The 27,207-nt window shown below is 57.6% G+C and overlaps 2 protein-coding genes across 11 annotated transcripts in view; one reads left to right on the top strand and one right to left on the bottom strand.

The window, feature by feature from the left end:
- Positions 1-2,631, top strand: part of TRPC4AP (transient receptor potential cation channel subfamily C member 4 associated protein) — a 68,880-nt gene extending 66,249 nt beyond the window's left edge. For all 4 annotated transcript variants that reach the window (XM_081559920.1, XM_081559919.1, XM_081559918.1 and 1 more), the window contains 3 exons: positions 365-477; positions 1,325-1,531; positions 1,698-2,631. In XM_081559920.1, coding sequence (XP_081416046.1) covers positions 365-477; positions 1,325-1,531; positions 1,698-1,835 — 458 coding nt within the window. In that variant the 3' untranslated portion in view covers positions 1,836-2,631. The remainder of the gene's footprint in view (positions 1-364; positions 478-1,324; positions 1,532-1,697) is intronic.
- Positions 2,632-2,718: 87 nt separating this feature from the next.
- Positions 2,719-27,207, bottom strand: MYH7B (myosin heavy chain 7B). 7 transcript variants are annotated; one of them, XM_081559910.1, is made up of 42 exons: positions 27,090-27,207; positions 26,690-26,867; positions 25,329-25,435; positions 25,029-25,172; positions 24,396-24,552; positions 24,077-24,104; positions 22,712-22,808; positions 20,429-20,452; positions 20,189-20,281; positions 19,987-20,050; positions 18,734-18,832; positions 17,958-18,061; positions 17,731-17,869; positions 17,314-17,432; positions 17,072-17,221; positions 16,730-16,900; positions 15,423-15,602; positions 15,196-15,328; positions 15,035-15,111; positions 14,479-14,566; positions 14,204-14,321; positions 12,368-12,491; positions 12,130-12,266; positions 10,877-11,132; positions 9,678-9,920; positions 8,842-9,018; positions 8,593-8,738; positions 8,202-8,292; positions 7,735-8,124; positions 6,705-6,831; positions 6,496-6,614; positions 6,209-6,405; positions 5,747-6,096; positions 5,453-5,577; positions 5,237-5,352; positions 4,374-4,770; positions 4,170-4,295; positions 3,914-4,084; positions 3,710-3,814; positions 3,532-3,627; positions 2,939-3,076; positions 2,719-2,863 (listed from the first exon to the last, which is right to left on the bottom strand). In XM_081559910.1, exons 2-42 carry the CDS (start codon positions 26,778-26,780, stop codon positions 2,852-2,854), a joined length of 5,826 nt encoding a protein of 1,941 aa, XP_081416036.1. In that variant the 5' UTR covers positions 26,781-26,867; positions 27,090-27,207; the 3' UTR covers positions 2,719-2,851. The 7 variants fall into 7 exon arrangements, with proteins under 7 accessions (XP_081416036.1, XP_081416039.1, XP_081416040.1 ...); XM_081559913.1 differs by lacking the exons at positions 20,429-20,452; positions 22,712-22,808 and having other exon boundaries at positions 24,052-24,104; XM_081559914.1 differs by lacking the exons at positions 22,712-22,808; positions 25,029-25,172; positions 25,329-25,435; positions 26,690-26,867; positions 27,090-27,207 and adding an exon at positions 24,738-24,792.

Raw genomic sequence — 27,207 nt, 5'->3', positions numbered from 1 at the left:
TCCAAAAAACAACACATACCCTTCCTCTCCTGGCCTGGAATTGCGTGGATGAGAAGGATTCAAGTGGTGAAGCCTGGGGAGGGCCTCAGGGAGGCACGGCCCCAGAATGGGACTGAAGGACAAGGTGAAGGCGCGCTCCTGGCTGGGGCTCTCATGGGAACGCAGGCTTGGCCATGGTGGCAGGGCAGCTGGAGCTTTGTTTCCTGCTGCAGCCCAGCTTTTCTGTAGTCATTTTGACAGTGGGGGCTCCTAGCTTCAGAGTCAGGACCCAAGGGGGGCTTCCATAGAAGCTTGGGTATCAGGCCCCAGGGCCACAGAGCAGCTTCTGCACCTGCTGCTCACCCCTCTGCCTGTCTGTCCACAGTCGCGGAGGTCCTGTCCGAGTGCCGCCTGCTCGCCTACATATCCCAGGTGCCCACACAGATGTCCTTCCTCTTCCGCCTCATCAATATCATTCATGTGCAGACTTTGACCCAGGTGAGAGGCCTACAGACCTGCCACTGGGAAAGGGGGATTGGAAACAGTTACCCTCATCCCGGGGCCACCTTCACCCTAGAATTACCTCTCCTGTCACCCACCCCTTCATTCCTTGGAGACCCTCCCAGCTATTCTGAGGACTTTTTCCAATAAGGGATCAGCTCCCCATTTTACAGAAGGGGCCTGGGGAAGGAGCAAGGCTCCAAGGTCACAAGTGGTTTGGGTAGAGTCTGGTTGGGCAGTGAGTTCTGACTCCCCATCCAATGCTCTCCAGGCCCCGCCTGCAGCACAGACCTGGGGTTGGACCTGATGTTGACACCCATCTCCTTCAACAAATAACTGTGCAGCTGCCCTCATTCAAGCTTCACATCTTCTTTTCTAAAATGGGGGTGATACTATGTTCCTTCATCTAACAAACATTTATTAAGGCAAGACCCTGGGCTGGGGATGCACAGTGAGTAAACAGACCAAGATGCTTCCTTTGCAAAGCTGTGCCAGTCTAGTGCTGAGTGAGAGAGATGCGTGCGCCCAGCCGCCCCAGGACCCGAGGCTCCCAGGAAGAAGCCATGCCTCAGCCAACTCTGGAGGAGGCATGGACTGACTAGACTAATAATGCTGTTCCCCCCAACTCTGGGGTGGGAGAAGAGGGCAGTGAGGGCCAGGAAGGCAATGGGGCAGGAGCCTCATCGTTCTTCTCCGCAGTCTTCTGTTGGCTTTATGCAGGGCAGCACCACGTGAGGCCCATGGACACCTCTGCCCTGCCCACTACCTCCCAACCCCCGCCCCGGTCCACCAGGGCCCCTGGGCTGCCGGCACACGCCTGACCCGCACAGCCCGATCCTTGCAGGAGAACGTCAGCTGCCTCAACACCAGCCTGGTGATCCTGATGCTGGCCCGACGGAAAGAGCGGCTGCCCCTCTACCTGCGGCTGCTGCAGCGGATGGAGCACAGCAAGAAGTACCCCGGCTTCCTGCTCAACAACTTCCACAACCTGCTGCGCTTCTGGCAGCAGCACTACCTGCACAAGGACAAGGACAGCACCTGCCTGGAGAACGTGAGTGCCCCGCCCCCGAGGGGTGGCAGGCAGGCTGCGGGCACGCCGGCCCAGGCTCCTTGGAGGGGCAGGTGCCCGGGGCACCTGATTCCCACCTGGGCCCTGTGGAAGGCAGCTCTCTACCTCTTACCAGGGCACTTCCTGTGGCCCCTCTCTCTGTGCACAGAGCTCCTGCATCAGCTTCTCATACTGGAAAGAGACCGTGTCCATCCTGTTGAACCCAGACCGCCAGTCTCCCTCTGCCCTTGTCAGCTACATTGAGGAGCCCTACATGGACATAGACAGGGACTTCACCGAGGAGTGATCTTGGGCCAGGCCTCAGGTGGCTGCTGGGCCAGCGCGGATGAGTGGGGTACGCGTGCCTCACGCCCTGCCCTGCCCCCACCCTTTCCCCGCCTCCCTGCTGCTCCACCTGCCCCGGGTCTTCAGGTACAGGCTGGGTGGGTGGGAGCATCTAGAAGCCCTTGGCCCCTGGGTTCTGAGGCCCTGGGTCATTGGGGTGCCTCAGTTCCCTCAAGATCGCCATGATGAGGACAGGGGCGCTGTGCCCACCCTTCGTTCAGAACCCTGGGGCCCTGGCCCACCTAGAGCTAAGGGGACTTTTAAAAACAGCTCTGTCTGAGCTCCTGCCCAGTCTCTTGACTGTCAGTCCTGGCGTGGGGAGGGAGATGTGGGCCCCCTCCCCCAATCTGTGAGCCGAGCTTGCCCTGGCCTTTGGACCCAGGCAAAGGCTTCTGAGCCCCTGGGCAGGGGTGGGGGATACCAGAGAATGCTTTTTTCCCCCAGGCCTGCCCATCTGTCCCTCCCTTCCTCCCTCCCTTGTTTTCCTTTAGCAGCTCCTCTGGTTCTGTTTGCTCATTGGCCACTGTGTTCATCCCAGGGGTTTCCCCCAGAAGTGGGGGGGGGGGCTTTCTCCTTCAATCCCCTGGGGCACAGGGTGGCTGTGCCCCACCCCCACCCCCAGGCAGCGTCTCCTGCCTGAGCCTGCCCACACGGGAGCCTGCCTGGGAGCACACCCCCTGCCCCTTCTTGTGTTGCCAATTTATTAACAACAAATAAACCAATTAAATGGAGACTATTAAAGAATTTATTTTAAATGACTGATGTGGACCTGAGTTTTGTCTGTGAGACCATGTGCTCCCTTCCCCTCCTGAACCCCAAAGAATGAGCAGGAACCCAGTCAGAGCTGCAGCCACAGGATTTATTCAGGGTGGAGCAGGGCTTGGAGTGGCAAGGCTCCAGCAGGTGTGAATGAAGAGAGGCCAGGATCAGGGTGGGGCAGAGAGCAGGTGTCCCTCTTCAGAGCCCAGGGCTCCAGCGTCACTCCTTGTGCTAAGGGGAGAGGGGTGCCTAAGTGAGCGGCCCCCAGGGCAGAGGGCAGGGAGGGTGCCCCACACCACCCCTCACCTTGGGGCCCAGGGCGTCCCGGGTGCGTGCCCGCAGCTTGTTGGCCTGGGTTTCCGCCATATCTGCCCTCTCCTCTGCGTCGTCCAGCTCATGCTGGGCCTTCCGATACTTGGCCAGGTTAGTGTTGGCTTGCTGCTCCTGTGGACACAGGCAGGCTTGCTCACTCTCTGGTCACTGAGAGGGTCAGCTGCCCCAGAAGGGGCTGGCTTCTCCTAGTCCTCCAATCTGCTTCACAACCACTGCCCACAGCCCTCCCCACCTCTCCCCAGTCCCCACAGCAGGAAGGAAGGGCATGGAGCCACTCGTTCCAGAGGTACCCGGGTGCCAGACCTGCCTGGAAGGGGAAAGCAGAGGGGTCCCCTCAGAGACAGAGCTAGGTCTTGTCTCTTGCTGGAGCTGTTAGAAACTTGTCTTTCTTCCCACTGGGCAGTGGGGTCACTGTCCCAGCCAACACACAAAGCCACCGTGGGGGAAACCACAGCCCAGAGATGGAACAGGCCTGACTGTTGCTGGCATCCCCACTGACTGGGGCCAGCTGTAGAAGTGGGGTAACCACTGGCATCCTGACTGGTACTAGACCCCCATGCACTCACCGCCTCTTCAAACTGACGTTTGTAGCTCTTGACCTTGCTCTGCAGCTTGTCCACCAGGTCCTGCATGCGAGCCAGGTTCTTCCTGTCCTCCTCGGCCTGGACAGGCAAAGGGGATTCAGGTCTTGCCCGAAGCAGGCCAGCTCTAGGGCTGCCCCTCGAGATGGTCCTGGTTACCCACCTGGTACGCAAGCTCCTTGACCCGGCGTTCGTGCTTCCGCACCCCTTTGAGGGCCTCCGCGTGCTTCTTCTGCTCCGCGTCCAGCTCGGCCTCCAGCTCCCGCACCTGCAAGCAGCCAGCCAGTGGGCCTGGTGCCCCTGGCCCGCCCTCCCCAGGGCTGACCCACCCGCCAGGGCAGCAGACTGGGAGGCGGGCCGCACACACCTTGGCCTCCAGCTTCTGCACCTGCTTCTTCCCACCCCGGAGGGCGGCTTGTTCTGCCTCCTCCAGCCGGGCCTGCAGCTCCCGCACCGTCTGCTCCAGAGTCTTCTTCATCCGTTCCAGGTGTGTGCTCGTGTCCTGCTCCTTCTTCAGCTCCTCTGCCATCATGGCCGCCTGCAGGGGAGGCGGCAGTCTGGTTAGGAGGTGACAGTCCCTTTGGACTCTGCTCTGGGCACCCCCAGCCCCGGCCCAGCCTCACATCAGTGATGGCCTTTTTGGCCTTCTCCTCAGCTTCCCGCCTTTCCTGGGCGGCCTCCTCCACCTCCCCACTCAGCTGGGCCAAATCCACCTCCAGCTTCTTTTTCTGGTTCAGGAGACCTGTGTTCTGCAGGGAAGCAGAGCTTTAGAGTCGGGCCTTCCAGGCCCCCGCCCCACATGCTCTGGTGACCCCCTCTGTGCCCACCTGCGAATGCAGGAGGTTGAGGCGCTCGGTGGCTTCCAGCAGCTCTTGCTCCGCCAGCCGCCGGCTGCGCTCGCCCTGCTCCAGGGCGGCCCGCAGCTCTTCCAGCTCCGCGGCCAGCAGGGCGGCCCGCCGCTCCAGGGCCTGTGCCTGCTCGCGGAGCTCAGCCGCTAGCCGCTGCTCCTCGTCCCGCCCCGCCTGCTCCTCCTTGAGCTGGGCCTGCAGCAGCCGCGTGGCGGCCTGCGCCTCTGTGGCCTGGCGGGTGGCGTGGCCCAGCTGCAGCTCCAGGTCGTTGAGGTCTCCCTCCATCTTCTTCTTGAGCCGCAGCGCCTCGTTGCGGGCCCGAGTCTCCGCATCCAGGGAGGCCTGCAGGGACTCCACTGCCCGCTGGTGGTTGCGCCTGTGATCCGGAGGGATGAAAGGAGGCGTGGTGACCTGCGAGGAGCAGGGGCTGGGGCACCACACCTGCTGACAGACGCACAAGGAACGCTGGAGACATAAACCCATTGCGGACTAAGTGACCGATCCCACCCTGGTTTCAAGCCCCTCATGACTGCCTGTTGCCCATCAGAGAAACTTCACAGACAAGAGTGAGGCTCCGGAGCAGACAGACATGGACTGAGCCCTGGCTCTGCCTCTACCATGTAACCTTGGACAAGTCCTCTGGCCTCTCCTAGGTTCACCTCTGAACTGTGGACAATAATCCATTCCACCCCCCCAACCAAGAAAGTCCTGGGGAGGGGGGACTAGGTGTCATGCCAGTCTGTGTGCACACTGGGGCTCAGCCAACACCTCCTGCCCTCTGCTCTCAAGCAGTTGGGACGGGAGAGGCTGTTGGCCTGGAGAGAAGGGCCAGCCCACCATACCTCAGGTTAGTACACTCCTCGTCTTTCTCCGCCAGCTTCCGGTCCACCTCAGCCTTGACCTGGGAAAGCTCCAGCTGGATCCGCAGGGTCTTGGTCTCCTCCAGCTCCAGGGCCCCCTGGGGTACAGAGAAAGCCATTGAGCCAGGGGATCCACGAATGTGTGTTGAGAGGGGAGACCGGGGGAGCCAGTGGGTCAGTGTCCGCCCCGCCCCTGACCTCAGCCTCCTCCAGCGCCGCCTGGAGCTCACTCTTCTCCCCTTCCAGTGCCTTCTTGGCTTTCTCCAGCTCCTGGACGCTCTTCCCACTGAGGCTGACCTGGTCTGTGAGGTCACTGATCTCCTCTGCGGAGAGGACAGGGCACCGAGGGGCCACCCCACCACTCATGCTGCAGCCATGCCACTTCACCCACCCCTAATTCCAGGGTGCCCCCGCCAGGGCACCCTGCCTGTGTTACTCGGAGGGAACTCCCAGTGACCCCCAGGGCAGCTCTGACCCTGTGGCGGGCCGTACCCTGCAGGTTCTTGTTCTCCCGTCTGAGCGTCTCCAGGGCCTCCAGGGCCTCCTCGTGGCTGTGCCGCAGCCGGAAGAGCTCAGTGCCCAGGCTGCGGGCCTCCCTCTGGGCTGCCTCCAGCTCCCGCTGCATCTCCTCCTCCTGCCGCCGCCGCTCCTCCAGTGCCCGCTCCAAGTGCCGCTGCTTCTTGTCCAACGCCGCGGCCGCCGAGGTCGCCCGCTCCAGCTCCAGAGTCACGTCCTCTGACTCGGTCTGCAGCCGCAGCTTGGCCTTCTCCAGCGACGAGCACTTGGCGTGAGCGGCCTCAACCCCCTCCTCTGCCTCCTGCAGCCGCAGTGCCAGCTTCTTTCTGGGCCCCAGGAGCAGATGGGACGTGGGCGCATAGCTGAGCCCCCATCCCCCGCTACCCTATGCCACCCCCTCCCCCCAGGTGGTGCTGGCCGGGCTGGCAGGGCACTCACTTGGCCTCCTCCAGTTCCTCGGTCCTCTGGATGGCATCCGCCTCGTACTTGCTCCTCCACTGGGCCACCTCAGCATTGGCCTTGGACAGCAGCCTCTGCAGCTCGGCCTGGGCCTCGGCCTCCTCCTCGTGCTGCTCCCGCAGGAGGTCACAGTCATGCCGCAAAGCCTGCACGGCGTGAGCCAGTGCGCTCTTGGCCTGCAGGGAGCCGGGTGACCTCAGCATGGGCTGGCCGGTGGCCCTGTGCCCCCACCCCCACCATTCCATGGCTGCCCACGGCCGGCCCACCTTGCTCTCCTCCTCCAGCTGCCGCCGCAGTTCCTCCAAGCTCTGGGTGGCCAAGGCCTTCCCACGGCTCAGCTGGCTAATCAGAGACTCCTTCTCCTCCAGCAGGCGGCTCAGCTCCCCTGCAGGGCAAAGGGGAGCCAGCAGGTCAGGGGAAGGCGGGTGGGCAGCACGGAGGCCCCTCCGTGGCCCGGCTGAGCCCCACGCCTCACCACTCTCAGTTTGCAGCCGCCCACGCTGGGTGCTCGCGTCTGCCAGCTGCCGCTGTAGCTCCTCCACCTTGATCTTGGCCTCGCTCAGCTGATCCTCATACGCCCGGCACAGCTTCTCTGCACTGGCCTGGGAGCCGGAGTCAGGGATCAGAACAAGTCAGAGACCCACAAGGCAGGATCTAGGGCTGCCAATCAGAGACTAGAGCCCAGAGTCAGGAACTGGAAGGCTAGACATGTACCCAGGAATCAAAGGGAGAACAGAATCCCAAGTTCAGGGTCAGAAATTCCATTGCTAGACTATGGCTTAAAACATGGGTGTCAGAAGTGAGCGGGCTGAACCAGTCCTAAGGCCAGTGGGTCAAGGTGAGGTTAGGATACCAGAGTCTGAAGTTAGCTAGGGGCATCAGTCACAGGTCAGCTGTTAAGATTAAGTGGTACAAAGGTCAGGGGTCAGGGTTGGGTGCTGGGATTCAGGACAAGAACAAGTCAAGACAGGTCTGTGTTATTTGCTCAGTCATGTCTGATTCTTTGCGACCTCAAGGACTGTAGCCCACCAGGCTCCTCTGTCCATGGAGTTTTCCAAGCAAGAATACTGGAGGGGGTTGCCATTCCCTCTTCGAGGGGATCTTCCCGACCCAGGGATCAAACCCAGGTCTCCTGCATTGCAGGCAGATTATTTACTGTCTGAGCAAAAGGGAACCCCAAACAGGATAGATATGAGGTCAGAATTCAGAGGTCAAGGACTGAAAAGTTGAAATTGGATGCTGGGTCAAAAATCCTCTGGCATCAGGGCACAGAGTTTAGGAGATAGAGTTTGAGGTCAGGACTGGTGGGGGGATTTCGGGCTGGGTGCTGGGTGAATAGGCCAGGGGTCAGGATCGGGTGCAGAGTCAGGACTAGTGTGGAGTCAGATAGGCAGGGGGTGCTCAGGGCTCAGAGGGTGGGGTCAGCTTCTGCAGTCAGGAGGGATTCAGTGAGGGTGAGCTGCTAGCGGCAGGTCAGAGGTCGGGGTCAGGAAGGAGGCCGACACCTTGCCGCGGGCCAAGGTCTCCACGTTGGCGCTCAGATCGTCCACCTCCATGCGGAGCTCGCTCTTCTCCTTTTCCAGCTTCTGCCGCACCCGCTGCAGGCTGTCCACCTGCTCGCCCAGCTCGGCCGCGCTGTCTGCCTGCTTGCGCCGCAGGGCCGCCACCGTGGCCTCGTGCCGCAGGGCCGCCTCCTCCAGCTCCCTCCGCAGCCGGCCCAGCTCGGCCTCGCGCTTCCGGCAGCCCTCACGCTGCCCGGCCGATGCACCGCCCGCCTCCTCCAGCCGCTCACTCAGCTCCTCCAGCTCCCGGGCCGCCTCTGCCCGCTGCTTCTCCACGCGGGCCCGGGCCGCCCGCTCGGCCTCCAGCTCCTCTTCCAGCTCCTCGGCCCGAGCCTGGGGATGGGCAGGCGGCAGGGTCACCTCCGTGGGCCCCTGACCCGGGTCCCCGTCCATCCCCGTCCCCCACACACCTGCAGCTCCTTGATCTTCTTCTGCAGCTGGGCTCCGAGGAGCTGCTCATCCTCCACCCGCAGGTTCAGCTGACTCAGCTCCGAGTCCTTCCTGGAGGAGAGGGTGGGCATGAGCCGGCCCAGATCCTAACTGCCACCAACCTGCCTGGGGCGCCTGGGTACCACCCCCAGCACACATGCTGTCCTGAGGCATCGTGCCCAGAGTAGCCCTCGAGACCTCCCCATGTTCCTTCTCAAGCCCCGGCCCTAGAGCCTGGCCCTAGGTGACCCACCCTTCACCCTACGGTTCAACCTCTGCTGTGATGCAACACTGACTAGAGTCCTGGGGGCGACGAGAAGTGGGCTGCTCCCCGGAGCCAGGAGGTTGGGGCTGGGCCCTCCCCACACTCACTTCTTGAGCTTCTCCTCCAGCTGTTGCTTGTCCTGGGCAGCGTCTGCCACTGACTCCTGCGTCAGCTTCAGGTCCCCCTCAAGCTTGCGTTTGGCCCGCTCCGTGTCCATGCGCAGCTTCTTCTCTTGCTCTAGGGAGCACTCCAGCTGCGGGGCAGGACAGGGTGGGTGGGCTTCCAGTGGGTGGGCTCCCCACTGTCCTGGCTGGCCCGGCCCCTCCGTGCAGCCCCCTGCTCTGGCCCCAACTCACGTCTTCCACCTGCTGCTCCAGCCGGACCTTGGCCTTGGCCAGCGCGCTCACACGGTCCTCCTCAGCCTGCAGGTCACCCAGGGCCTGCTGGTGGGCCTCCTGCAAGGCCTTCTTCTCCTTGGTCAGCCGGACCACAGACTCGTCCAGCGCCGCCATCTCCTCCGTCAGATTCTTCACCTGTGCCGGCGCCACGGTCACCATGGGGCTGCCTCCCCCAACTCTGCCCTGAGCAGCTGCCCCTTCCAGCCAGGGAACCTCGGGCGAGTCAGTTCATCCCAAGCCTCAATTTCTTCATCCTTCAGGGATGGTTGTAGCTTCCTCCTCGAAGGATTACTGAGCCCTTCCCCAGTGGCTGGCCAGCACTGAGAGATCAACAGATGCCAGCTATTTGGGGATTCACAGGTGTTTAAGCAGCTGTTCCCTAGTCCTGGCTTCCTCGGGGAGCACCTGTGAGAACCTGAATAAGCAGCTCATCCCCCTCCAGAGCCTCACTTTCCCCTCTTGTATAATGGAGTCAGTCCCCCCAGTGTGTGAATCACATGGGCTCTCGTGAGGGGAAGCCACCTGGGGTACATGGAGCTGGTGGATGACGATCACTAGCATCTGCTGAGCACCTACTACATGTGAAGCTATGTGGCGAGTGCTCGCACAGACTAGTTACACACTGACTCCTCACTCACCCTAATTAGGGAAGTGCTGCTATTAGCCCCATTTGACAGAGGAGGAAACTGAGGCTCACAGAGGGGATGAGACCTGCCCAGGGCCACATAGGTATGGGTCTTGCAGGTGCCTGGCCCCACAGCTCTGCCCCCCCCACCCCAGCCCCACACCCACACCTTATTCTCCGTGGCTTGCTTCTCCTTCTCAGCCTTGGCCAGCGTCAGCTCCAGGTCATCAATGTCCTTCTTGAGCTCCGTGCACTCGTCCTCCAGCTTGCGGCGGCGGGCAGCCAGGTCTGCATTCACTTCCTCCTCGTCCTCCAGCCGCTCGCTCAGCTCCTTCACCTTCGCCTCCAGCTGCACCTTGGACTTGATGAGCAAGTGGCAGCGCTCCTCTGCATCTGCCAGGTTTTCCTGCTCCTGGAGGGGGACACGGGAATCAGAGTCAGGACAGCCGAGGGGACCCCAGGCCAGACCCTGGACAGAAAGCTCCTTTGTCCATGCCAAGGCCTGATATAGGCTCAGTTGGGTTCTGGGACCAAGGGATGCCATGCCAATGACCTGTTCTTGGCCCTGAAGGCAATCAGGTGTGATGGGATGAGGGCGCAAGTGGAGGGATGGACTGGGGGGCAAGAGGGGAACCTTAGGCTGGGGGCAACCCAGAGAAAGGCCCAAACAAGTGCTCAAGGAGAGAAGCCAACTGCCAGGCCCGCCCTCACTGAAGTTGGGGTGGGGAGGGCCCTGTGCGGCCACGGAAGGCTCAGGTTCTTGGCCATCGTGCTGTTTCCTCACCACCTGACCGAATAACCATCTCCTGTTCTAGCGGGTGGGTTTGTGAGCACAGGCCCTTCTGTCTTCCCACCAGTGTATCTCCAGGGCTTCTGTGTGGCCTGACACTCAAGGTGTTTGCCGAAGGAAGAAACGGCTCTATGGACTTGGGGGAGGATCTGGACCCTTGATCTCTGCCCTCTGGTTGTTACTGTTACCTGCTGCCTGGGTTCCTGTGGCCCTTAACCAGAGAAGGGAGCCTGGCACTGTCTCAGGGATGGAGAGGAGGGGAGAGCTAGGGAGATGGGGCTCCACGGAGACTTTAGCAGGAAGCCATGGGGGCCCAGGGTGTGGGAGCACTGGGGCACATGCACAGACTGGGTGGGGAGGTTGGGTATGAGGAGGCTGCACTCAGGTATGAGCCCGTGAGCCTCCAGAATAGCAAGAAGGACCCAGGTAAAGCCTGAGCACCCAGCACATGCCAGGTTGGCCTTGGCCAGGGGGGTTCTGCTTGTGCTATTTCCTCAGAGCAGCCTGGAGTTCCCTGAGGATGCCTGTGGGTGGGGGCACCAGGTTGTAGGAAGAAAGCCCGCACCTCCCCCACTCACCGCCTGCAGCTGCAGGGCCAGGTCGTTCTTCTCCTGGGTGACGCTGACGTGCGTCTCCTCCAGCTCCTGGCGCTTGGCCTCAGCGGTGGCCAGGGCTCCCCGCAGCCCCCGCAGCTCTGCCCGCAGGGCCGCCAGCTCCTCCTCAGCCTGCGCTGAGCGGAGCAGTGGCTTCATCTTGAAAAAGAGCTTCATCCATGACCAGTTCTTGACAGCGTTGAAGGCACGGATGTTCCACTGGATGGTGAACAAGGCATCCCTGGGGAGGGGTGACCACAGGTGGTCAGCAGGTTCACAGCTGCCCCTTCATAGCAACAGCCCTGATGCTCCTGAGTACCTCCCCTGGGCCAGACATTAGCACTAAGCACTTCAGTGTGTGGTCCATCACCTTAACCTTCCCAACAGCCTCTCAAATAGGTCCTAATCCTCTGCTTGACAGAAGAGGTTGAGGGAGAGGCCCAGGGCATGCAGGTCTGCCTCTAGGGCTGGAGCTCACAAACTCTGAATGGCCTGGTGGTCCCTGCAAGGGTCCTGAAGACAGGACACCAGGGGTGGTTAAGCCACTGGCTGTCATATAAGGTTGGACAGCCTGGGCTCCCATCCCAGCTTCCCACCTCCCCCCAAGAGCCAGCTGATGGCTCTCTCTCTGCTCAGACACCCCCTCTGGTGAGCAGAGATGGTCATCTGCCTCTTAGGACTGTCCTGTACTTAGCCTGTGTGCTCAGTCTATTCCAACTCTTTGTGACCCCACGGACTGTGGCCCACCAACTCCTCTGTCCAAGGGATTCTCCAGGCAAGAATACTGGAGTGGGTTGCCATTTCCTTCTCCAGGGGATCTTCCCAACCCAGGGACAAACCCGTGTCTCCTGCATTGGCAGGCAAATTCTTTACCAGAAGCACCTGAGAAGCCCATCCTGTACCTTAACCAAGATAAATTCAAACAAAATATCTCTCCCAGGGCTTGGCACATAAGACTCTTAGAAAACACTAGATGCCCTTATTCCCACTCAGGACCATACTCTGGGATGGCCTGGAATAGAGATGGACTCTCTTTCCCCATCTTCTGAGGGGAGGAAGTGGTAGGTAGCTGGGGGCTGAAGGGCACAGAGCAGAGCCTTGCCCCTTCAGAGACACTCAACCAGCCATATGCAAAATCTGACCCATAGGACAGTACAACCAGGTTCAGAGAGCCTAGAGGTTCTGTGAGCTGGGGAACAGTACCCCGACCCTGTGTCCCACCCCCTCCCTGCACCCACCTGCCTCCAAGCAGGCGCTGGTACTCCAGGCGCATCAGGCGGCCCCGGCTCCGCGCCTGCAGCAGTGTCAGGACCTTGGCCAGACGCTGGTCGCGAAGGTCCTCCAAGACGCCTAGGAGCCCAGCCTTGAAGAACACCTGGGGTGGGCGTGGTAGGTATAACCCTCAATTGGCTGCATGACCCCCTGCAGAGTGCCTGCCCACACCGGGTCAGGACCCTAACTCCCTTGTGCCCCGACCTTGGTGTGGCCAAACTGGTACTGGGTGTGGTCGATGTCCAGCGAGCCCAGCAGCTTCTCTGTGGCCTTCCTGCTGTCCATGAAGGTGTCATCTGGGATGGCGCTGGGGTTCAGGATGCGGTACCTGAGGGGGTGGGAAAGGGTTGGTGAGGAGGGTGCTGGGCAGGGAGCAGAGGACTGCAGAGGCTGGCCTCTCGGAGGCTAGAGTGGAGGCTCCACTGAACAAGCTGCCGGGTGATACTTGACAGCCTTGTGATACTGGGGGAGTGGGCATACTCTGCTTTAAAAGCTCAGGTAATATTTAAACGGCTTCAGTAGTTCTTTAAGAGGCGGCAGTATTTACAGAAGGCCTATGGCACTGTTATAATTTTTAACTTATAATTTTTAATAATTTATCAGTTTTTTGAGAAGGCAAAAGAAAAGTAAAGGAGGTGATGTGTTACAGCGTATCACAAACTGAAGAAGCATTGGGAGAGAACTGTGACCAACAAGAGCAAGGGTTCCGGCACGCCCACTTCTTAAGGGACACAGTTGCACGTGTGTACAGGGCAGTGTGGGTCAGGCTGCGGTGACCACACTGTGAAGGCAAAACCCTGGAAACACAAAGGGCCCCTCACTAAGGGACTGATGAGCAAAGCACAGGTCACTAGATTACAGAATACTTCACTCCATAACAAAATGGATGATGCTACATGTCATTACATTTATCCACAGTCCTAGAAGGCACAATACCGAGAGTGGACTGTAATGGTGACTACAGACTCGTGAGTGATGATGATGCCTCAGTGTCTGTTCACCCACCGTAACAGATGCCCCACTCTGGTGGGGTTCACTGATAATGGCGGGGGCTGTGCATGTGCGGGGGCAGTGGGTCTGTGGGAATTTTCTGTACCTTCCCCTCAATTCTGCTGCAAACCCTAAACTGCTCTAAAAAAATAGCCTTAATTTTTTTAAAAAAGGGTGATGATGCAGACTTATGTCTATTAACAAGGAACAATCCCCAAGATATGGTTACAGGGAAAAAACAGAACATGTGTGTGTGTGTTCTCATGTGTGCATGTTCATGTGTGTGTGCTCATGCTTGTGTGTGCTCATGCATGCATGCTTATATGTGTGTGCTCATGTGTGTGTGTTCACCCATGTGTAAAGTATTTCTACAGACACACATGTATAATGGTCAGCGTGGATGGCCCCAATTACTTCTGAAGGGGGAGAGACCCATGGAAATTGCAGCCAGACAAAAATCAAACCTACAAAGGGAAGGCAGAGAGGCTACAGCACTGACTGAGCGCTTGGAGCCAGGCATTACATAAAGCCTCGTCCATGTGAACCCTCATTCAACTCCCAAATCCACACCTGGCTCTGCCTGCCCGAGTTCCCTCCCAGGCTTCCTGCTGGAGACACTTCAAATCTGACATGTTCCAAGGAGAGTTCAATCCACTGTCCACCTACCTCCCCCAGCCAAAAGTTTAAAAATCTATCTTGGTTTCTTAGTAAATCTACCACCAACTCCCCAGTTGTTAGGCGAAACACCCGGAAGTCACCCCTGTCTTTTTCTTTCTCTTTCCACTTCCAGTTCATTAGCAAACCCTGCTGGCTGCACCTGCAGTATTTACCCCGAGCCCATTCACTTCTCCAAACCCACTCCCTCAGGTCTCACCGACTAGCATTTCCCACTGGGATGCCTCCCCACCTCTGCCCAGGCCCCCTGCATCCTCCTTGGTGCCCTTCCCACCCCCACCCAGCCTTCTGCCTCCACCTGGGAGGAAGGGAGGAGGGAAGGTGGCTGGCGGGGGAGCTGGGGAGGAGCCAGGGCTGGGGTTGGGAGACACCCACCGCTGCCGGAAGTCAGTGTAGAGCAGCCTGTTGGGGAACCCCTGTCGGCAGATCCGGATCCCCTCCAGCACCCCATTGCAGCGCAACTGGTGCAGCACCAGGAAGGCGTCCATGACCCCTGGGCACGGTGGGGGTTAAAGGAAAAGACTAGCGGTCAGGGGACACACCTTCATGAATTCAAGGCCACGCAGGCCCTGCGAAGAGGGATGACCCAGCTTCTGGTCCACCTCATCCCCTCCCTCCCATGGGGAACCAGCCCACCCCGGGGTGACTACCTGGGGTCTTGTTCTCATTGGGGACGATGCAACGGACAAAGTGGGGCTGCGTGGCCCGCAGATTGGTCATCAGCTTGTTGAGGTTCTCCTGGGGGAGGGAGAGGGGAGAAAGCACAAGAGGGCAGAAAAGCAGGATTGGAAGCCGCAGTGGACCAGCCCGCCAAGGATGGACCAGCCCGCCAGGGATGGATCAGCTCACTAAGGATGGACCAGCCTGCTAAGGACTGGGCGCCTCAGCACTGGGTCTCCGCAGTGCCACCCTTTGACTCTCCTTGTGACCCTTGGCCCTCTTCCATTTGACTGGATGGGTGCCCCAACAGATCCTCAGCCCTCCCACAGGCCCCATGGCTCCCACCCCATCCCCCCTAAACCCTGCCCAGGCAGCGTGGGGACGGGAAGCAGCACAGACTTGCTGTGATGTTCACGTGGAGAGGAGTTAAACATCACTGCAAGTCTTAACAGCCGCCCGCCCCGGGTGCAGGGGACAGAGCAGGGAGCCAGGACCAGGTGGGGGCAGCAGGGTGGGGGCCTGCATGGGGCCTAGATGGGGCCTCACCTTGTGCAGCTGGGACACCGTCTGGAATGATGCTGCCTTCTTACGCTTCTCTTTCACCCCAGACTTGGGGGGCTCGGCTAAGATAGACATGGGGCTAGTCACTCACTGCAGAGAACATCACTCCGTGAGTCCCCTGCAGACTTGCACTGCTTGGTACTCACTAGAGCAGGAGCCAGCATAGTTCTCGTAGAGAGCAGCCAAGAGCTTGTTCTGTGACTTCTGGAAGATGGGGACCACCGTCTCATTCAGTGGATCCTTGTTTTTTTCCAGCCAGCCCACAATGCTGTAAGGCACCTGCCAGAGACCAGACAGGTGCTGACCCGAGGGACAGGGGAACCCCAGGAAGGGAGGAGAGAGGTCAAGAGCTGTGGTTTCAACAGGCACTTACTACACCCGCATAGTGGACCACCTCAAAGTGGGCCTGGTACTTGCGCTTCTTGTCAGGCCGTGGCTGCTGGAAATTGGGTGACTTCCCTGCATGGTTATCATAGAGCTTGGCCCGGAAGCTGGCATCTGAGGCCTTGGGGAACATGCACTCCTCCTCCAGGATGGACAGGATTCCCAGCGGCTGGGGACAGGGTGCAAGCATGAAGGGTCTCCATCAAGCCAGTCCATCCAGGCTGGGATGGACCCCCTCTTCCTGGAGCCCCTCCTTCTGGGAGCTTCCCCAGACCCCCCAACCTCAGCCACCATCTGCCCAGAGGGTGGCAGAATGGATCTGCACCCAGGAGCCCTGTCTTCTAAGAAAGAAAGTTTATGGCTTTGCTTTCAACCCGCTTCTGACCAATTCGCAGCTCTGAGCTGTTCTCTTTGTTTATAAGAAGTGTGCAAATTCAAACCAGGACCCCTGCACCCACACACCCCTGACATCCGTGGTCTCACACTCTCCCACATGATGCAGTCAAAAAAAAGCAGTTGATGTCAAACTCTGGCTTCCTCACTTAGTGGTTCTGGGGCCCTTAGACCTCTCTAAGCCTCAGTTTTCTAACCTGCAAAATGGGGACACGAATACTTTCATTGCTGCCATAACAGCAAAGAATTGTTGACCACCTGAATGTGCACAGGTAGGAGATTACAGAAATGCATGAACATCATCTGCTGCATGAACCACTGTGCCTTCTTCAACAAAACACCACACCCAGAATACACTTTCAGAGAAAAGGTAGGATGAGAAGTGAGTCTGTGTCCATTAGAGAAAGGAGATGCCAAGGATAAAGGATGGAGAGGAAGCCTGCTGTGGTAGGATTGGGGGAAATATTTTTTCCCCTTTATTTCTGATTTTTCCATTTTTCTTTGATTTTTCTTTCCTTCTAGTCTTTGTACCATAGGGAAATATGTGTAATGTTTTATAAACAAATAAACAAACACACCCTACCCTGCCCTGTAGTTCTGGACAATTTTGAGGGTCCAATGAAACTGTGGCTGCAATAGGGTTCATTGTCAGCAGTGCAACAGGGATGCATGCTCACACACGTGCCCTGCTCACCAACACACGATAGCACTCAATCTCCAACACACCTAGTCACACACCCACACACATTTCCGTTCATATACACATTATACACACACACTCACAGCCATGCTCACGTACCCATGCTCACTTCAATGCACGTGCACATGCATGCCTGCACATGCTTGTTCACACACAAGTACACAGGCACTCCTTTCCTGGAGTGACCTGGCCCCGGGCCGCACCTTCTCGATGAGGTCGATGCAGGGCTGCAGGTCCAGGCCAAAGTCGATGAAGACCCAGTCAATGCCCTCCCGCTTGTACTCCTCCTGCTCCAGCACAAACATGTGCTGGTTGAAGAACTGCTGCAGCTTCTCGTTGGTGAAGTTGATACACAGCTGTTCGAAGCTGTTAAACTGTAGAGAGCAGCGCCCAGTTCAGCCGGCCTCCTTGTAGGAGGCCCACAGAGAACAGGGATGTGCGGGACTTCACCCCGCCTCCAGGCAGACCCCCAGGACTCCTGCCCCCATCCCCATGGTCCTCCACCCCAGAGAGAAGAGAACCTGGGGGCATGGGCCTGCCCGCACCTCAAAGATCTCAAAACCCGCAATGTCTAGGACGCCGATGAAGAACTGACGGGGCAGCTTGGTGTCCAGCGTCTGGTTGATCCGAGACACCAGCCATCGGAACAGCCGGTCGTAGGTGGCCTTGGCCAGAGCCCCCACGGCAAACACCACCTGGAGTCGCGGGGAGGCTGGGCTGGGACCTGGCAAGAAGTGGACCCTGCCCCGGCCGTCCCCAGGTGGGCCCCGGCCTGCCAGCAGCTCACCTGCTCCACGCTCTGACCCTTGGTCACATACTCATTCCCCACACGCACCCGGGGGTGCAGAAGGCCTTTGAGGAGGTCCCCGCTGCTGACCCCCATCAGGTAGGCAGCCTTGTCAGCACCTGGCAGGACACACAAGTGAGATGAGGAGGAGGCCAAGAATAGGGGTTCTTGGGGACTCTTCTGGTCTCAACTTAGGGTTAGGAGAGGGAGGTTGGGAGAGGTCAAGTTCAGGGTCAGCAAACTGTACAGCTCAGAAGAGTGAGGGTCTGGAGTTGAGAAATCACGGTTTACAAATCAGGGCCAGACTGAGGTCAAAGATTGTGGACAAGGCTTAGGGTTAATGGTCACGGACTGGAGGTTGGGATCAGGGTCAAGAGAATGACTAGACCAGGTCAGGTCAGGGTCAGGGCGCCTCACTCTCAGTGCCATCGGCCTCAGCCTGCTCCTCCCGCTGTTTCTGCTTGAATTTCATGTTGCCGAAGTGCAGGAGGGCCCCCACGATCTTATAGCAGGCGCACTTCTCCTCCACGCTGAAGCCCAGGATGTCCATGGCGTGCTGTGGGGGAGAGGAAGACTTCAGAGAATGCTGGGCTCCTCAGGGTCCAGCGGAGCCAAGGGACCTGCTCCCCTCGCACCAGACGTACGTCAGTGGCCATGAGCTCCTCCCCGTCATCCATGTTGTCCACGGTGATGACGCCCTGGCTGCAGAAGTGGTAGTCGTAGGGGTTCATAGACAGAAGCAGCATGTCTGGGGGACACAGGGCCGAGAAGCGGGGGTTGGCTGGGTTCACCAGCTCTCCTCCTTCCCCTGATCCCAGCGTGGTGGGTCCTGGGGGCTAGCCCTGCAGGGGACTCTAGGGCCCTCTCTAGACTTTGTACCTGGAGTTTCTCTCCTCCACTCCTATGCCCAAGGCTTCTCTTTGTTTATGAGTCTGGGAAAAGAGCCACAGTCTCTACATCTCACTCACCTTTTGACCCTTGCTCACGGCCACCCCTCTGGCCCAGACCCCGTGCTGGGTGCTCAGATACAGGGAGGATCAGATTCTGCCCTCGAGGGGCTTCCAAGAGAGGTGAGCCAGGCCCAGATGGAGCCCTTGCTCCCTGCTTGGTGCTGGGTGGAACCTCTCTAGCCTCAGGACAGCAGGAGAGACAACCTGGCCAGGGCAGTGGTGCAGAGGGGCCTGCTCCCCAGCACGAGGAGGAGAGGGTTCGGCAGGAACCAGAAATCCCAGGAAGGGGGTGGGTGGATAGAAGGAATGCTGGGTCTCTAGGGAGAAAAGGATGTCACAGACCCCAGAACAGCAGGGGAATAGGCAGCCCAGGGCCTGGTCTGACGGGGCCTGGGACAGGGCTGGGCAGACCCGCTGCCACCCGGACCTGTGGGCTCTGACTCCCACCCTGTCAGGCTGCTGGCCCTCACCCTGCAGCTCTGGCTTCTTCCCTGAAAGGATCTGGTAGTAGACGTGATAGCTTCTCTCACCGGGCAGCTGGAAGATCACCCGCGACTTCTCCAGGAGATCTGGAGGAAAGGGAGGTGCTGGCCTACTGTCCAGAGTGGGTCACCCCACCAGGGCTGAGGAGCAGGGGGGAGGGGCTGGCCGGGGGCAAGGCTGTCTGCACACATCCCCAGCATGTGCTGCAGGAGGTCTCTCCATTGGTACATGTGCCACAGTGTGGGAATGTGTGTGTGTCTATACAACACTGTGCTTGTATTAATGTGGGTGTTTGTGTAGGGGTCTTTTTATTGGCCACATGACTTGTGGGATTTTAGCTCCCTGACCAGGGATTGAACCTGCGCCCTCGGCACCAAGTGCCAAGTCCTCACTGTCCTAACTGGACTGCCGGGGAAATCCCCTGTGTGTGGATCTTGGTTTGTCTGTTCTTTCATCTAGGCTTAGTTCCTCCATCCACATACTGCTCTTTTCCTCCAGAGCAGTGCTGGTGTGTCAATGTGTGCAGAGAGCAGAGCCTCTGTGTGTTTGCACATGGGCCCATCAGGGTATGAATTATGACGTTTCCTCCCATCACCACTTGCCTATGCTTGTCCGTCAGGTCGGGCCCTGCATCCCAAGATGGGGAGCAGTCAATGTCGGGGGGGGGGGTTCCTCTGTGCATGTGACCTGGGCACTCAGTGTCTGCATAGCAGGACTGGGTCAGGAGGGATAGGCAATGACCCCAGAGACACACTGGGGGAGACCTTCCTGGAAGGACAGGGTCTCAAGGTGCCCAAAGATGAGGCTGAGCAGGAAGGGCACAGGTCTGCTGGATGGAGGGTCAGAGAAAAGACTGGGGTCACGGTAGGGGGAGGGGCCCAATCACAAGGAGACTGACTGGCCAAATAAGGGTGTGGGTCTCCATCTTAAGGTGACGGGATCTGGAGAAGGTTTTTAGGCAGGAATGCGATGTGGTCAGATTAGTAGCCAAAAAAGGATCACTCTGGCTGAAAGAAGATCAGGCAGAGGAATGGAGGCTGGGAGATCATGTGGAGGCAGTGGGTAAGTTCCAGGTGAGAGGTGAAGTGGCATGAGCTGGGCAGTGGCCTGAGGATGAAGAGCAGCGCCTGGGAAAGGTGGAAGCCCCAAGTACTTGATGAAAGTTGCTCAATCCGAGTGGGAAGGTGCAGGCCTGGGCCTCTCCCCATCCTCCTCCTGCCCCACCCTCTCCTGGACTCACAGCTGTCAATATCCGCAGATGCCAGCTTCCCAGAGGGACCAAAGTGAATGCGGATGAACTTGCCCTGGGGGCAGAGGAGCAGCCTCAGTCGAGGGCCCAGGCAGTGCTGCTCCATCCACCCAGGGCTCCCCAGACCTTGTGTCTCCCCGCCTCCCCACCCTCCTGCCCCAATCCCACCCAGTCTCCCAGCGCAGCCACTCACAAAGCGGGATGAGTTGTCATTGCGCAGGGTCTTGGCATTGCCGAAAGCCTCCATGGCGGGATTAGCCTCGATGATCTGATCCTCGAGGGTGCCCTGGTGGCAGGATGAGGGGTCTCTCACCCAGTGGTCCTGGGTCTTAGTCCATCCCAGACCACCTCTGCTTGGGAAGGGGAAGGGGAGGGAGAGTCCCCAGGACTTCATAATTATTTCCTGCCCCACTCATACCAGCCCCATACCTACCCCGGTCTTCGTGGCCAGAAATTGCTGGGAGGAGAAGGAAGACAATGTTAGAGGGTGTGAGGTCTCACCAGGCAGGGTGTGGTGGTGTGGGAGTGGGGTAGGTTAGCAGGACAGTGAACGTTAGTCACCCAAATGTCACCCCACTCCCTATGCCTGACATTCCAGGGGCTGTTAAATGGAGAAATTCAAGAAATGGAGCAGGCAGGGCTCTAGTCAGGGAGGGGCTTGAGGCAGGGGCTGCGTCTGGGTGTCCCCTACCCACAGCACCCCAAAGCTCTGCCTCTGGCCTCCACAATATCCCTTCATTTCCCACACCCCCAGAATTGACCCTGCCCCAAGACCCAGAGGTTCCTGACTACAATCTACTCCCCTTTAGAGCCCAGCTCAAGAGCCCCCTCCTCTAGGAAGTCATCCCTGACTCTCTGAGGCTGGAAGAGACTCTTCCTGCCCAAAGCTTCTGACCCTTCACCTCCCTCTGTGACGGCCCTTCTTCATACTTCTTTGTATTGTGATTGGGTGCATTTTCACTGTACAACTGTACACCAAGTATTATTCAAAATAGACCCACCAGGTGCATATTATTAGCCCTAATTTGCAAATGAGGAACCTAAGACTCAGAGCTCGAAAGTGATCTGCTCAAGATGACACAGTAAGTCAGGGGCAGGGCAGACACTGAGTCCAGGCATCCTGCTTCCCATGACACCCAGAGCCACCTGTCTCTCATCTAGAGGGACTTGATGAACTGAAGGACTCCTCCCTACTTGCTCTCCTAGCCTCATCTTCTCTCCATCTCCCCTTCTATCTCTTCCCTGCCCTGGATCCCAGCAGCCTGGGGGAAAAAAAGTGGGGGGAAAGGAAGGAATGGATTCTGGAGTGACAGGTGCCATGCCACCTGTTCCATCCCACAAGACTTTGGTGATTCACTCACCTCCAGGGAACCCAAGACTTAAAAATCCCCCTGAGCTGTTGCTGGGGAGACAGGGACAGGAGAGAGATGACAGGAGCCCTCCCCTGAGCTCCGCCCCACACACTCAGCTCCTGGGCTTTTGAACAGGGCTCCTCCTGATAGATGTGGTCAAATTTGGGGCAGAGGGGAGGCAAGTTGATAAGGTTTTTAAGCTACAACACCCATGGCCCCTGTGGGCCAGCCTTTCTCTCTACCTCCCTTGCCTGAGAGCTCCCCCAAACCTCAAATCCATGATGCAGGGCTCCTTTCTGCCCAGGTGCCCCCTAGCCCCACCTTTCTGGTTGCATCCCCGTCAGCTCCCTCCTTCCATTCCTGTTCCTGGACCAAGCTCCAACTTTCTGTAGCATCCTCAGAGACATTTTGGGAGTTGGGAAAATGAGGTGGAGGGGAGGGAGGAAAGAGTACCAAAAAAGTCAACAGCAAAAACAAAACCAAACAAGAAAAACAACCACCACCACAACAAAAAACCAAAACTGAAATAAAAAGAAAAAAAAAAACAACAGGAAAATCAAATGGGAAAACAGGAAAAGGCAAAAAGAAAAAGGAAAAAAAAAAACTTTAAATGGAAAAAAAGATAAGAAAAAGAAGAAAGAAAAATGCCCCAGAATAAAAGCAAGGCTCAACATGACCAGGAGTGAGGGCTGAGTGGGTGGAGGCCTTAGGCTTCTGGAAAGAAAAGTCAGTCCATTTGGGGGGTGGGGGTGGGGTGCCCACATAGCTCTTAACAGCTGGCCATACAGCTAGGAAGGAAAACTGCACCTCGAAAACAAATTTAAAAACCTCAAAATACTGGTCCTCCGTTGTTTCAGAAAATTTCAAAAACCATAAAGAAATTATAGGGTGCAAAACTGCCCCTTAATCTTGACTGTTGAGAAGGCAAAGTGCCCTTGGCTCTGGCTGAACCTGCCTTGTTTGATTGACAGCAGGTGACTGGAGCATGAAAACCAAGAAACTGATTATTTCTTCTTGGTAAAAGCAGCCTACTTGGTAAACTTTTAAAATATGAAGGTCATGAAAATATGAAAGGGAAAAATTACATGACATGTTGAGGACTAGCAGTGTGATCCCACCCCTCTGTGTTATGGATGGGAACAGTGAGGCAAGCCCGGAACTGTGTCACATGACAGGGAATGGCTGCAGCCTCTCTGGTCAAGCCTTGCTCGGGCCAGAGTCTGCCACCAGGGTGGGAGTCTCAGGCAGGGCTAGAGGCTCTGGGGAATCAACTTTTAAAAAAAAGAAGAAGAAGAAAAGGAGAAAAAAAAAAAGAAAAACAGTGAGAAGCAGCAGGGAGCAGCGCCCGCACGGGCAAGTCTTACGGCCTTCTTGCCCGGCCCGTCTCCCAGGGCAGCGACGATGGCAAAGTACTGAATGACCCTCTTGGTGTTAACGGTCTTACCGGCCCCCGACTCTCCCCTTGGACGACACAAACATGAGTCACCAATGTCCATCTGGATACTCTAATTCCTCCCACCCTCCAGCACCCTACTTCTCCAGCAGGAAGCCTCTGCCCTCCCCACACCCAGCTCCCAACTCAGGAGCCCCCAACCCAAAACTCCTCAGAGATGGGTCAACTCCCAGAGGTGTTGAATAGTTTACAAAACAAACCAGCATAGATCATCCTAGTGAGATGAGAAAACACATAATGCTACTGTTTACTGAGCGCTAACTTACTGCCAGGCCCTGGGCCAAGTGCTTCACCTGAACTGGTTCATTGAAGCCTCAGGAACCCTGTAAGGCAGGTGCCATCATCACCCTCTTTTGATAGATAAGGGGATGTGGCTCAGAGAAGTCATGTAGCTGTTTTTTCTGGGTGCCAGGTACAAACATTCACTGGCTGACTCCTATAGCAGAGCTATAGTTAGGTAGGTAAGTAGGACTGTCCTGTTTTTACTGATGGAATTCAGAGGACCCAGGGCACCAGCAGGAAGTGGACCCGTGAGAACTTGAATCTAGGTCTTTCTGGTTTCAAAGGCCTTACTCTTAACCAGGAGGCTGCACACTCACACACAAACACACACTCACGCACAACTGATGTCCATAATGGCTTGGCTGGACCTAAACTTGGTATGTAAGAATTCTATCACTTTCCCAAAGGGTTATAAATAAGATTCAGAAATAAGAAGCTAGTAATAAAGAGGAAGGGCTTCCTTGGTGGCTCAGTGGTAAAGAAGACTCCTGCAATGCAATGGGTTCAATCCCTGGGTCAGGCAAATCTCCTGCAGGAGGAAATGGCAACCCACTCTAGCATTCTTGCCTGGGAAATCCCATGGACTGAGGAGCACGGTGGGTTACAGTCCATGGGGTTGCAGAGTCAGACAAGACCCAGTGACTAAAAATAACAACAACAATAAAGAGGAAAGGGAAGAGGATCTCCTCTCCCCTCCTTGAGCCAGAATCAGAACTCCCAAAAGATCAAGGTGAGAGAAGATTCCAGGCCCTAGGAACAGGGGGTATGAGGGCTGCCGATCAGTCTGGCATCCCTTTTCTGCCTATCTGCTCAGAACAGGGGCAGACAAGACGCTGTAATTTAGCTTCACCTGGGACACTGGCTCTAGGTGGTAAAACCCCTGCCCTTAGCACTTTGTGTTCAATTATTCAATCTCGGGAAATGATTTTAGTTCCACTCCCTCCCTGCCAGATGGCCAGCATTTCCCACCCCATCCCCAGAGCCCCACACTCACGTGATCAGCATGGACTGGTTCTCTCGGTCTGGAAGAAAGGGGAGGAGACAGAGAAGTTAGCCAAAGTGAGGAACCAGCCACAGGTGGAACACCTGGGGTATCCTTGGCGCTTGGACAGCCCCTCCGCCACCCAGGGCCAGAAATGGGAAGGACCAGGTGGGACCTTCAAACTGCAGGCCAGCTCCCACTTGAAGAGACAGAACGACTATGCTTCAGTGTCCGGCGGGATCGAAAAGAGGGCAGTGCGAGTGGAGGGAAGGGGACCCGGGAGCCGGCGGAGGGGTCTCAGGAGGGAGAGAGGAGTCAAGGCAGCCCTTACTGCGCAACATGTCATTGTAGGCGTTATCCGCCACCGCGTATATGTGGGGCGGGGCCTCCGAGCGGCGCTTTCCCTTGTAAGCGGCTACCACGGAGGCTGTATAGACCGGGAGCCATTTGTAGGGGTTGATGGTGACACAGAAGAGGCCCGAGTATGTCTGGGGAGAGAGAGTATAGATGGGTTATTGGAGGCCAAGTTCCCATCCTCAAGCTCTAGCCCTCACAAAACTATGATCTTTGCAAAAATTCTCCAAAGGAGCTGCCTAAGGTGCGACGCCACACCTCTGTGGCCGTCCTGGCCCCGCCCTAGCCCTCACTACTGCCCCTCAGCCCGTGGCCCCACCTCCACAGCCCACTGCCCAGCGACTCTGCGGCTGCCGCTCCGCCCCTACAGTCCCGTAGCCAAACCTCCAGCTCCGCCCAACAGCCGGTGGCCCCGCCCCCTCAGCCCCATGACATCACCCTACCCTACTTCTAGCCCTGCTCCCCCACCGCACACAGCCTCGCCCCCTCCCCACGGTCCCGACCCCGCCGAGCGTGGCTCTCGCTCTAGCCCCGGCCCTGATGCTACGGCCCCGCCCCCACCACGCACTGCCCCATCCCTCCCGTGGCCCCTCCTCGGTCCCGGGCTCACATAGATCATCCAGCGAGCATAACGCTGGCGCAGGTTGTGCAGTACGGATGCCTCGTTGAGGTGCGTCATCATGGCCATGTCTTCCAGCAAGTCAAAGCGGGGCGGGTTCATGGGCTGCAGCTCAGCCTCGCGAACCGTCAGCACCTGCCAGGAAGGCCATATCGTGGGGGGAGGAATCAAGTGACCTCAGCCTCTCACCCCTGTACACTCCCAGACCCCCTTTCATCCAGAGCATGCCGTCCAGGAAATACACCTCGGGGAGGCAGAGGAGCTAATTCCAGGAAAAGGGGGGAACCAAACCTTCTGGTCTTTGGTCTCCACGTTGACTCTGCCACCACTGGCTTCCGACTTGACCTCAGCCTCCACGTAAGCATCCTGTTCATCAGGTACCCAGACCCGCTTCTTCCCTGGGTTTCCGGGAAAGCATTGGGGCTTGAAAGAGGCTGATGCACATTCAGGGGTTGGGGGCCCAGTGGGTTACCCTGTCGTGTCCCTAGAGCTGTGTGCCTCCCAGGAGCCCCTCTATCAGGACACAGGAGTACACAGGAAAGATCCCTCCAGACCCTGTTTCCTGGAAAGGCAGCACTGGGAGGTTTCCCTAGAGATCTCCTCAAAGGATCCCTCGACTGAAGTAAGAGTCCTCCACAGCCCTGGATTACACACTTCGGTTCAGATTCCTGCTTCTCTTGTATTTGTCCTGAGACCTATGGAAAAATCCCTCATTCTCTCTGGGCCTGTCCCTCAAAGTCAAAACATTGTGAGCATCTCCTTAGTTCTCCTCTGGAGCAACCCTCAGTATCAGGCACTTAATTATTAGTGGGTTCTGTCTCCCCTATTTCACTCAAGACTCAAGCCCTGCGTCTTGTAAATCTTTCTTATGCTCCTTCCTGCCTGGGCAGCTGGTCCCAGAGGTCCAGGGAGCCCATATTTCATGGTAGTTAAAGGCATCATGAAAGTTAAAGACTCAGGTAGCCTGTCAACTACTAGCCAAGTACCTTAGGACCAACTACATAACTTGCAGGCTCCAGTGTTAAAATGCAAGTCCTCTTGTTAACAAATCATTTAAAATTTCCAGATGGTGATAGCAAAGAGTTAAAGGCCCCAGTGCAGCTGCAGAGGTCGCACACCCATGAAGCTGGCCCTGGCCCTGGTCACCACCTCCCCAGGTTGTTGCAACGATTCATGGAAAGTCATCTGCTTTGGGCCTGGCACACAATAAGCGCTTGATACACATTGCCTATTGTTATTATTGTCCTATGAGCAAACCGGGTCATAAATAGTCGCCTTTATTCCTGTCCCTAATAAACAGAGGGTTTGGCTCTATGGAAAGCACTAAAAATAACTCCAGCACAGGTTTTATGGACACGTGGAGGCAGCCTGAACACATACCAGTCACTCTCATCTCAGAAGCCTCAGGCTCCAGCCACAGACTGCAGTCACAGGAGGCAGGTGATACTGTCCCATTTTACAGAGGAGCAAACCAAGGCTTGCTCACAGGCACACAAGTGAGGTGTACTAGGTTCCTGGGATTTTCTTCTTGGGGCTAAAGCTGTCAGGCCAGAGTGCTCCTTCAGACCCGAGCGGAGTGTCATCCCTCCCCACTCCTGTTCTGAGTCCATGAGGGCTTCTCTGTGGCTCTGCCCACCTCTGCCCTTACTTACCATCCCAGAGGACAGTGTGCACCTTCATCTGCTCATGGTAGCCCTGGCGGAGGTAGCGTGCAGACTCCCCAAGTTCACTCACATCCATCATGGTAGTGGGACTGAGAGGCGGAAGATGCAGCAGCAGAGATCTTGGAGGTTCAAGGTGGTCCAAGGCAGCAGGCACTGGAAGAGGGGACTGAGAGCAGAGGCCCCAAACTAGGGTATGATTGACCAACCCACAAGACCTAACAGCAGGTGATTCTTTGAGGTCCCCCCTCAACCTCCCTAGTGAGCCCCTCTCAGACGCCAGAGCATCCTCTCCCACAGAAATGGAGAGACTTGTGCCAACCCACAAGCACCCTCACCCACCAGCCTGTCTGCCCTCCCTTGGGTTCCCACTCCAGCCCTGATCACCCACCTCAGCACCACGGTGAGGGCTGGGAGCTGGGCTCCCTCTTTTATTGCCGCCGTCAAGGTCAGCGGAGGAGAGCTATGTCAGCAATCTCCACGTGTCACAGCCCCCCCAGCCTGGCCAC

The sequence above is a fragment of the Giraffa tippelskirchi genome, chromosome 13 (genome assembly GCF_054371585.1).
Source record: "Giraffa tippelskirchi isolate mGirTip1 chromosome 13, T2T-mGirTip1v1.2.pri, whole genome shotgun sequence".
NCBI classification, from domain to species: Eukaryota; Metazoa; Chordata; class Mammalia; order Artiodactyla; family Giraffidae; genus Giraffa; species Giraffa tippelskirchi.
This window is presented reverse-complemented; position numbering and strand designations above follow the sequence as displayed.

Coding starts and splice junctions, on each gene's coding strand:
- MYH7B (XM_081559910.1), bottom strand. CDS start 26,780: ATGATGGATGTGAGTGAACTTGGGGAGTCTGCACGCTACCTCCGCCAG. Junction 20,453..22,711: donor ACGGGCCGGGCAAGAAGGCC/GTAAGACTTGCC, acceptor TTCTCCTCCCAG/CAATTTCTGGCCACGAAGAC. Junction 9,019..9,677: donor AGCAAGCCACGGAGAATAAG/GTGTGGGTGTGG, acceptor GCGCCGGCACAG/GTGAAGAATCTGACGGAGGA.